This window comes from Phaenicophaeus curvirostris, chromosome 3 (assembly GCF_032191515.1).
Source record: "Phaenicophaeus curvirostris isolate KB17595 chromosome 3, BPBGC_Pcur_1.0, whole genome shotgun sequence".
Taxonomy (NCBI): Eukaryota; Metazoa; Chordata; class Aves; order Cuculiformes; family Cuculidae; genus Phaenicophaeus; species Phaenicophaeus curvirostris.
The window spans coordinates 70,935,264-70,945,887 of record NC_091394.1 but is presented as its reverse complement, the minus strand read 5'-3'; the positions used below and the strand labels follow the sequence as shown (position 1 = coordinate 70,945,887).

At 37.4% G+C, this 10,624-nt stretch overlaps 1 protein-coding gene across 2 annotated transcripts; it reads left to right on the top strand.

The window, feature by feature from the left end:
- The first annotated feature begins 2,773 nt into the window (after positions 1–2,773).
- Positions 2,774–9,617, top strand: SLC7A13 (solute carrier family 7 member 13). Of its 2 annotated transcripts, none has more exons than XM_069854301.1 (4): positions 2,774–3,625; positions 6,179–6,307; positions 7,956–8,320; positions 9,274–9,617. In XM_069854301.1, the coding sequence occupies exons 1-4, from the start codon at positions 2,902–2,904 to the stop codon at positions 9,517–9,519; spliced, it is 1,464 nt and encodes a 487-aa protein (XP_069710402.1). In that variant the 5' UTR covers positions 2,774–2,901; the 3' UTR covers positions 9,520–9,617. The 2 variants fall into 2 exon arrangements, with proteins under 2 accessions (XP_069710402.1, XP_069710401.1); XM_069854300.1 differs by having other exon boundaries at positions 2,775–3,625; positions 6,176–6,307.
- The last annotated feature ends 1,007 nt before the right edge of the window (positions 9,618–10,624 follow it).

Here is a 10,624-nt window from a genome sequence, read left to right as displayed (position 1 = left end):
CAGGAACAACTGCAAAGCCACGCACAGAATGAAAAGAGTAAGTTGATTTATCTTATCTCGTGACCCGGGTTGACTCTGGGAAATAGCACCAGGGCAAAGGGAAAGCGAGTAGGATCTTCTGCAGCTATTAAGTAGCACTCTCTTGACCTCATTTTACTGTAAAAGACAACTCAGTAGCTGCCACTCAAAAGAAATGTCTTTGTTCCCCTCTGACCATATAAGCTGGTGTACTGTGGCATTTTATTTTGTCGCTGATAAAATCTTTCAGTCTGCTTTACATGTCAGGGTAATCTCAGGCTTGGTTTGCAAATATGTCTAGGTTATTTTAATAATTTATCTTTGCCCTGTATTCAGCAGTTGAGTCTTTGGATAATGTCATCAAAGTGACAGTGACCAGATATTGAATAGATAGTTGGGTGTGAGTTAGGAGACACTGACATATGAGACCTTGAGATAATCATATAGACTGTGGTGATTTATCGTCTGAGCCAGAGGGAGAAGTTCCCAGAAAACCTGGGAAGTGCACATTTATGATTTGCTTCAGAAGTCTCTGCGATTACATACTGAAAATGAAAGCAGTTTGTCTGTTTTGTAACCAGCTGTGTTTTACTGAGTTCTGCCCTGGTAATACTCATGATGGTGTTCAGAGCATCAGGTTTTGTTTGTTTGGTTGGTTGTTTTTTTTTTTAGGAATGTTGTCATTATCTCTGTTCTTACTTGCAGACTTACTTGCCTACTCTGGCAACAATACACCATGAATCTCCAGAGCATTTCAGTGAAAGTCTAGGGACATTTATCTGAGGTTGGCAGAAAGCACACACAAAGTAATAAACTCAGTGGGTTTTTTGAAATCAGGCAGCTTTGTGAAAAGTAAAAAATACGTATTAATCTGCTTCTTGGAATATTTTAGAAATCCCTTGGCTATGCTGGAAATCAACATTCTTTAGGATGAACAGCAAAACAAAATCAGTTGCATATGTACTTTAAGTTGCCATTTAGTGCAATATTGATTTGTTTTTAAAATAGTAACCCAAATCCAGCTGTAAATGACAGAACACTAAAAATAAAGAGTTAGAAGATTGCTGGATAGCAAAAAATGTACGAGACATTTACCAAGAAGGAGACTCAGAAAAGGCAGTGACATAAAGAAGGAAATCAAAGATTTAAACTGTTTAAAATGTTTGTCACTCTTAATTTTCCATTAAAGAGTAATGGTGAATAAATACTTTGAATTATTATTAATCATTCATAATACATGGTAAATACATACTTGAACTTAAATACTATTGCAATTCATAAAGTGAATAAGTGCAATTTTAAATGCATGCAAAATTTTATAAATAGACATGTCTTTACTGTATGACTAATCTTTTTGTGTTCTGTAGGACTTAATGTTTTTTGGAGGTGGAAGTATGTAGTGAGTGCTGCAGTGATTTGTGGAATATGAAGGAATTGCCATGCAGTTAAACGCTGTTCTGGAGCTGTGGATCTGTCACTAACTATCCTACATATTTTCTGTATGGTAATGAACCCACTTTAACTAAGTCATTGAAGAAATGAAAAATAAGAGTCTGTGCACATGTCTATTTAAACTACAGGTCTTTTACATGGTAGCATATAACATAAACCTAACTTTTCAGACAAATTAGTTTTGTTCTTGAGTGAAAATTCTGCTGTCCAGGACCAATCTGAGCCTCTGTGCCTTTTGAGATGGCCTTAAAAGCTGTGAGTTTTGTTCACTGTGTTACTGAGCTTTGACCTTTGGGACAAAAGTGATTCTGCAACTTGACTGGCAAAATGTAAGAACTTTGTAGCCACTAGTTTGCGTACTTAACAATCCTTGAAGTATATGCTGAGGGGTTTGTTTATTTGTTTGTTTTTCCAGTCAGTTCCCCTCTTTCTGCTGATGTTTCTCTACATCTCTTAAAAAGAGTAAATGCATTTTTCTTGGGCCAAACATCTATGGTGACAATACTACATATGATTGAGAAGCTCCTTTTCCCTATTTTGAATGTAAAAATGATGAATATACCACAAATTTTGAAATAACTAGAAAAATCAGTGGCTATACCTTAAAAGGCACACACCAGATTGACAGGAACTTTCAACCTTCATCTTTCTGTTCCACAGCCCTCATATAGACAGTGGAAACAATGACATGCCCCCTTCTACTTGCAGAAGTCTGGAGATTAATACTTACTTAGAAAGTGCTTGGTTATTACTATAACAGTGAGAGCAGTAGAAGAGCTGGGAAAAAATGGTAATTTTCTTATCAGCGTTTAATCAGTGAAGTATAGGCAAGTTCCAGTATACTTAGTAAGTGGTGGGTATTTGGCAAAAACGTTCTGGCGTTCACTGGTGATTAGTCATTTTAATGTATTGACAGTGGAAAAATAGTACCGGACTGTTCAACTAATGCCCATGTCACTGACAATAACAGGGAGGCCTGATTTCTTTCTTCATGCTGCCATGCCTTTCTCTTTTCCCTGTGTCTCATGCAGAGATCACATTTACCCACTTCTCACAGTTGTCTCTGAAGACATGCATAAAAATTTTGAAATCTGTTGATGAAAATAAGCCAAGAAATGAGCATTTACTGTGCATTATTTTTATGCCAGTTTCTTTAAAAATGCCCCCAGGTCTTAATAATTTCTAAAGTACATATTAAACCAACATGTACATGATTTGCCAGTGTTTCTTGAAATATTTGGTTAATCATCTTCACACACAGGACATCAAAACCCAAAGAATGCTCTCTTCTCCAAATGATTAAGCCAGGCTTCCCATAACATTTCACTAGCAAGCTGGGCTGGGACGGTCTGCTACCAGCAAAGTGAAAGGGTAATATATGTAATCCAGCTTCTGAAGTCATATAATCTGCTGTGAGAAAACCAGAATAAAATGGGAAAAGGAAAAAGCAGTGATCCCAGAGATGTGAAAAGAAAAGGAAACACCAAGATGCAACTCAAAAGAAATATAGGTTATTTTGATGGGGTAAGTTTTATTATAGGATCAATCGTCGGTGCAGGAATCTTTGTGTCTCCTACAGGCGTGTTAAAACATTCTTTACTAAATGTTGGTGTTGCACTAATAATCTGGACAGCATCTGGGCTGGTTTCTCTGATGGGTTCCCTCTGCTATGCGGAGCTGGGAACTGCTCTGCCCTTCTCTGGAGGAGAATACAGCCATATTAAAAGAGGCCTTGGATCCCTACCTGCCTTCGTATTTATCTGGACATCAACGTTTACCAAGCCAGCATCAAATGCCGCTCGAGCCTTGCTGTTTGCTGAATATGCCACCCAGCCCTTCTACGGCATTTGCCCTGCACCAGAAACGCTGAAGAAATGTTTAGCCTTGGCAGTTCTCTGGTCCCTGGGGATTTTGAACGGCTGCAGTGTCAAAATGGCTGCATGGGTGCAGACAATTTTCACTCTGCTGAAGATGACAGCCTTATCTGTTATTGCTGTTGGTGGTATAGTTCTCCTTGTTCATGGAAGGAAGGAGACTCTAGCCAGGTTTGAGGATGCATTCAACTCAGAGATCCCCGATGCGTCACAGATTGCTGAAGCCTTCTTCCAAGGACTGTATGCATACGGTGGCTGGTGGTCCCTGAATTATATGGCAGGTATCTCACTCCTTTTCTTCAGATTATGTTCTGTGGTCACCTTTCTTATGTTCCTCTGTTCGTCTTAGTAGAACTTGTCTCTCTATCAAGACCATAGGGTCTGTGAAGATACACAGTTTAAGCAAGTCTTGTGTTCAAGCTGGTATAAGAGGTGGCGTTCCTACCTGGGGGCTTCTCTCTTCTTGTACAGTCTTTAGAATCAGATTGACATTTCCAGAGGAGCACAAGAGAAATCAAAAAAGTTAATTTAAAATCTCATGCTTAAACGGAATTTTTCATACCATAAAAAAATGCTTTTTGTCTTTCTCAGTGTCAGTGCATTTTTAGAAAAGGATGCTTGCATTATGAAATCCACACCAAACTGTGTGCATAGTAAGGGTGAAATGAAAAATGATAATTAATTTATTTTTAAATAGCTCTGCCTTCTCTGAGATTATCCAGGTGGTTTGCACATGGAGAAATTATTTTTGAATTGTGTTAAAATATAGCAATTTTAAGGGATGATCAGTAGTTACTACCCTGGGAGTTTTGCATGGAAGGTGAAGAAGAGTCTGAGAAAAGTGGTATAAATCCTTTCATATAATTCATACGTAAAACATTCAAAATATTTTTTTTAATATTCTACCCTATTTTGTATCTGATGACGTGGCAGTAATAAAAAGAGGATTTTCTTTTCATGAAAGCTGCAAAGAGATGATGTTCATGATGGTAGTTATATGTGTCACAAGTTAAATGAATAGTGTTTTATACTATCAGATATATAGAATTAAGTTCTAAGCAAATGGATGATGCTTTTTTATCTTTAACCCTGTTTATCCATTGACCTCTATCACATGTAAAACATTAAATAAACCAAACGTGTGAAATGCATAACACAAAGTTCAATGGCGAGAACAGTGTGAAAATTGGGTTAATGTTTAAAAAAATGACTGTTATTAATAAAATCCTTCTATTCCAGCATTAACAATGTCCTGCAATAAGAAAGGTGATATGAAACAGCAAAGTATAATTTTGAAATTGGTAAAATATGAATTTATTTTTCTATCAGTAATAAATACCATACACTGGGCAGCACAGCTGTTTAAACAGGTGCAGCCTATGTAAGAGTCCTCTTCTGAATAGAATTTCATATTCTTCAACAATAAGTTCATTCCTGTGAGCTTCAGCTAAAGCATCAGGTGCCAGCTGGATGACAGACTGAAACAAGCAACAAAACAAATAGAAAGACAAATATAAATTGGCCATTTTGGCAACTGTCCTGTTTGAGCTCAAAATTGCTAAGTGTGTTTCTTACATTTGAAATAAACCCCAAGTCTCTGATAGCCCATAGCTGAACGTTACTGTTGTGCTCATTCAGTCCTAATGGCTCTTTGCACATACAGGTTGGTATGCTCAGGAATTCTGGAAATGCTGAGGGAAGTGGGAAGGGGAGAAGAATTGAGAGGGAAGGGGTAAAGGAGTGAAAGAGACAAAAAAGACCCTTTTTGACAGAGATGAGGATAAATTATTAGGGTTCTGGAAACCGGCTCCATTTTTTGCTGGGACTATTATCACATGGGCAAGGATGTATGCCAGTGCTTCAGTTGTACAGCTGCAGAGTTTGGAGATTTTTCTTATTTGATAAGAGTAGTTTTAAGCTGAAATGCCAGGCTTAGCACTAAACTGTTTTCCTTCTCCAGCTTTGCCCTGGAAAAGGTAATCAACAGAGGAATCCATCTGGGAATGACCCCCTTTTAAAGCCACTGCGTTACTGCTCTTTTGTCAATACCTTCAGTCTCTTCCCCTTACATTTTCTGTATTTCCTGATGTAAGGACAAAGAGAAAAGCTTTGTATGAGAATAAGAAAATACACTCAAAGTTCCAGATTAGGACTCATGAGGTAATGTAAGAGTAAGTAAACTGACTTCAGAGTCTGAAGTTCAGGCTTGTGATTTAATAGGATGGCTACTTGAAAAGTTCTTAACAAATGAATTCTCGAATGTAAGTCAGATATTTGTTAAATCAGAGAAAAATTATCACAGAATAGGTAAGAGATTGGTTTGGGCTAGAAGGGACCTTAAAGATCTTCTACGTCCAACTCGCCAATCACAAACAGGGACACTTTGCACTAGGTGAGGTTGCTCAAAGCCTCATCCAACTTGGTCTTGAACACTTCTAGGGAGGGGGCATCCACCTCTGGGCAACCTGTTCCAATGCCTCACCACCCTCACAGGTAAAGAATTTCTTCCTAATAGCTAATTATCAGTAATTTAAAAAAAACCTTTTTATTAGTTTACCAAGCCTCTATCCATCCCTCCATCCAAGACTGTTAAAAACAGTTAAAGAAGAAAAAAAGAGATTTGAAAAAAAAATTGTTTAGACTTTTTTGTTAATAAACTATTTGAGAACAGCTGTAGGACCTCACAAACAGTGTAGTTTCGGAGCCATGATTAGGATTTGGGCAGGACTTTGGAGTTGGTCTTGTCAAGGTCTGTGCAGATTTGCTCCTGAAACATGCTTACAGAAGCTACATTGCTTGCTTTATTAGTCTTTTTAAATTGTATTTTTCAGAAGAGATGAAAAATCCTAGCCGAAATATCCCCTTAACTGTGATGACTGCTGTTCCAGCAGTAATTGTTTTTTACTTACTGGTGAACATCTCATATCTGACTGTCCTCACACCTAAGGAAATTGTCTCTTCAGGTATGGATTTGATTTTTTTTAATTAAAAGGTGTGGTCTATTAGCATACCTATCTGATGTCAATTTACTGGTTTACTTCTCATCTATTAAAACTTCACCATCAGAAAGTCTGGGTTTCATTCTATGAACTGAATGCAGATATATGTTATTAGGTGTTGAAAATGTTGGCTTATACCTGCACTGTCTAAAAAAACCAAGCAGAAATGTATCAAAGCCTGGAAAACTGGGGAAGATCGGTTCCCTGTTGAGTATGGAGAAGACTTTTGTTTTGCTGTCGTTTTAGTCCTCTCTCCTCTTTCCTTTGCTACCTCATTATGTCTTATATGAAAGGCAATACCGTTTAGGAGGTGGACAAGTCTACCATCAATAACATAAAAAAAATGTGGCCACAAATTGTAGCCATTTAATGTGTATGTGTGGTGGTTATTCATGGCAAATACTGTGGTTCCTTAGAAGAGCCTGTATGAAAGTACAGTTAATGTAAATCCTCTCTCACGTCCTGTACCAGTCAGCTGTCTGTGGAAAGGTCTAAGAGGAGCTGTATTTCCCCTTCATTGTCCAAACAGCATCTTTTAAATAACACTGTAATGAGACTGTGCTGTCAGACCTTGCCTCCAAGAGTCACAAAAACCATACCTCATTTGGATGGATCAATTATCCCATTTTTCCCCTCTGTTAGAACAGCTCAATAACATGAATGGGAGCGGTGTATCTGTCATTCAGCAATCTCCCATCACCGCTCAGCTGTTTAGCCATTATCAGGCTGTCTGCTGGGAGAGATGCATACATTTGCAGATCAATTCTACAATGAAAGAGGCAGCTGATACCAGAGTATCCCTGAATAGCAGCTGCAGCTCCAAACATTCTGGGGTAGCTGTGCTTGTCTATGTCGGCTGGGGGGATAGCCTGAAAATCATAGCTTGTGTCAAGCATTCTATGCATTGCTGCAGCTCTTGTTTGTTCACTACATATTTTTTTGAGTTGTTTCCACCAGCTCTAATAACTTCCTATGCTGCACAGATCACTGCAGAACCTATATTCCTTGTGGTAGTTAATTATAGGCCCACTAAATATTAGTCCACGCTACAGCCTGGGTTATAGCTAATTTCCAAGAAATATCGACTATCTCTAGTTCTGAAACAGTCTTTCACATTTTCCAGTTCCACCCAAAGCCAAGCCTCATTAATAACATGCTCGCTGACACGTCCATGCCTGTCCATGCACTCATGTTGGCAGTTTCCTCATAACAGTAGTTCATGTCACCACTCTGGTCATGCTGGGGACTAATGTGTTCATTTATTTCCCCACATGCCCTTTCCCATGTGTGTACATTTGTGATTCATGGCAGTGAGATGCAGTTTGTTCCCACTGGGCAGTCCATTACTGTGGTATTGGCCCCAGCAGGTTTAGTCGGCTTGCTCCAGCAAGCCGCACTCTTTCTTGCTGTCACCTCTCTCAGAAACTTTAGCTCTTGAATTAAATACTCTTAGGATTATAGTATTCACGTTTGACTACGGTAACAAAAAAACAAACAAACCAAAACCAGGCATTGCTGGTAAATAGTAGGTATTTATTTTAAGTTTAATTTCTGTTGAGACTGTCGTAGAAACATGGTACCTATACTACATTAATGCTTTGCTTTCTTGCAGTTGCTGTGGCAGTCACGTGGGCTGATCGAGTGATCCCTTCTGTTGCCTGGATCATTCCTCTCTCAGTTGCTGTCTCAATATTTGGTGCCCTCAACAGCAGCATGTTCACACTGGGTCGATTAAGCTATGCTGGAAGTCAGTCAGGACATTTACCTGTTTTAATATCCATGCTTAATGTCCACACCTGTACTCCAGCACCAGCGATGATTTTTTCAACCACTATTGCATCCATTTTTATAATTCCCTCTGACCTTATTATGTTAACAAATTACTTTGGATTTTCTGCCTGGCTTATGATTGGATTGACTTGTGCAAGCCTGATTGTACTTCGATACCGGGAACCTCATCTACATAGACCATACAAAGTAAATGGAAATAAGTTATAAAATACTTATTATAAAAATATAAAAAAAATAAAAAAACCCCAAACTTCTTATAAAAATACAAAAAAAATTTATAAAAAAATTAAAAAAACCTTATAAAAATATATAAAATGTCTCTTCCAACCTGGTTATTGTCTCTTCCAACCGGGTTATTCTATGATTCTATGTGTTTGATAGGAATGGTTGGACTCAATGATCCGGTGGTCCTCTTCCAACCTGGTTATTCTGTGATTCTATGATTCTATGACTTTTGCAGATTGGTTTGAGTCAAGGGTAGCATGCAAAAGTTATGGAACAAGTGCGGGTTAAAGGTGGATAGTCACTACAAAAATGCAAATAATAAGCACAATCTTGAGAGCCTTATTCAAAAACTTTGCTTTGCTGTAGAAGCAAAAGAAGCCAACAGATGATTTCTGCCCCAGAGGGTTTTCACCTGAAAGCAGGAGATATATCTGTGTGCAGAACTGCGGAGATGTGCAAACAACGCAAAATTATACTAGTGTGGAGCAGTAACGAGAACAGTGTGGGATTCAGGCTGGTGGTTCACAGTTAATTAAACCTTGATCTGCTGTCATCTTTCTTGACACAACCACAGACAGTAAGGATAGATTTAATTTTAGGAACTTAAGTTAGACGTGTATGCTCATTGTCATGTCTTCTAGACACCCAGCCCCTAGTTTCTTTTAGGAGCCCATAAAATCATATCTGAATGAAGGACTTTTGGGTCCTGCCTATCTCTTCCCCTTGATAAAAGAAGGAGCATGAACAAGTGTCTTTTCTAAGATGCCTACCTTATAGGGAATTTGAGGTCAGATAAATCTCATCTTGAGTAGAATTGCAACAATGTGAGAAATGATTCTTTTATGAATGATGCATAAAGTCACATCTACTCAGTTTATTTCCTAAAACAGTTTTTTTTTTTCTTTTTCTTGCAGGTGTTTCTACCAGTTGCGTTTGTGATGGTGGCAATGTCTTTCTTCCTAGTTTTAGCTCCCATAGTCTGGTCGCCAAACCTCCAATATGTTTATGCTTTCCTGTTCATGTTGGGAAGTCTTATTGTTTATATCCCTTTTGTACATTTTAAATTGCATTTTGCATTTCTTGATAAAATTACTTGCCACTTACAACTCCTGTTGGAAGTTTGTCCTGCTGATGAGTCTGCTGAGAGCAAGTGTGAATAACAGCAAACATTTAATACCAGTACAACCAACAACCAGCAGAGGATTTTGTTTAACTGAGATTGTAGAAGTTAGGTGTTAGACGTGATATGTAGGCATGCATGCATGTGCATGCAAGTGTTTGTATCTATATATATATAGATGAATATGCATATATTACATGCATATATACATTTATATACATACAATTATATACACATGCACACATATGTATATATACATGCACATATATGTATAAACACACATACATATATATACATTATCATAAGGGGTTTGTATATGTTTTTGTGTGTGTGTATACATGCATATACGTAGATGGATAGGTATGCTTATTTAATAGGTACAAAGAATAGGTGCAAAGAATCTGTTTTAAACTGGTAAAATCTGTAAAATGCTCTGTCTCGATCCTAAAGACATAGTTTATATGATAAATGAGTAACTGCATCATTATATTATATTACTTCTGATTTCCAAACTAAATTATACATCCTTATTAGAACTTCTGATTTTAAAGGCTTTATACTTCTATTCATCTGCTATGTTTTTTGCCTGAATTTATTTTTAATAAAAACCATTGGAGAATGTCACAAAATTGACTGAGGCTTTTTTAATCCCAAGAAAAATGTACATGGTTCATCTTAGCTATTCAAGAACAAGATGAAAGCTTATGAAGCATCAAATCAGACAATAAGAATTATTTATCCTCCTTGTCACAGCAATAAAACTAAAGATACATAGATTGCTTTACTAAATTGTTTATATCTTAGCATTAATTTTGACTTTTTGCTTGGTTTCTTTTTGTACTATTGAGATATGGTAGCTTGCTTAGGTCCACTTCCCCCATTTTTGTTTTGTTTATGAAAGCAAGATAAATAAATCCTTTTTATTTTGATAATTTGGCCATATTAGGTTCAGTGAGTATTTAAACTTAAAAACAAAGAACCAGAACACAAGAAACACCACATAATTAGCTGATTAGTCTAATATATGCTGTTATTTTTGTAATTGCCATAAAATTACATGTGTAAAACGGTTTTTCAAATCTGTCTGTTGAAACTCAGCAATACAACCAGTAGATGGCTCCAGACTAACATCTCTCACACGGCGA

Excerpts from the sequence above, each read along its gene's own strand:
- SLC7A13 (XM_069854300.1), top strand. The coding sequence starts at position 2,902 with ATGGGAAAAGGAAAAAGCAGTGATCCCAGAGATGTGAAAAGAAAAGGA. Across the intron at positions 3,626-6,175 it reads GTCCCTGAATTATATGGCAG|AAGAGATGAAAAATCCTAGC; the intron begins GTATCTCACTCC and ends TGTATTTTTCAG. Across the intron at positions 8,321-9,273 it reads ATCTACATAGACCATACAAA|GTGTTTCTACCAGTTGCGTT; the intron begins GTAAATGGAAAT and ends TTTTTCTTGCAG.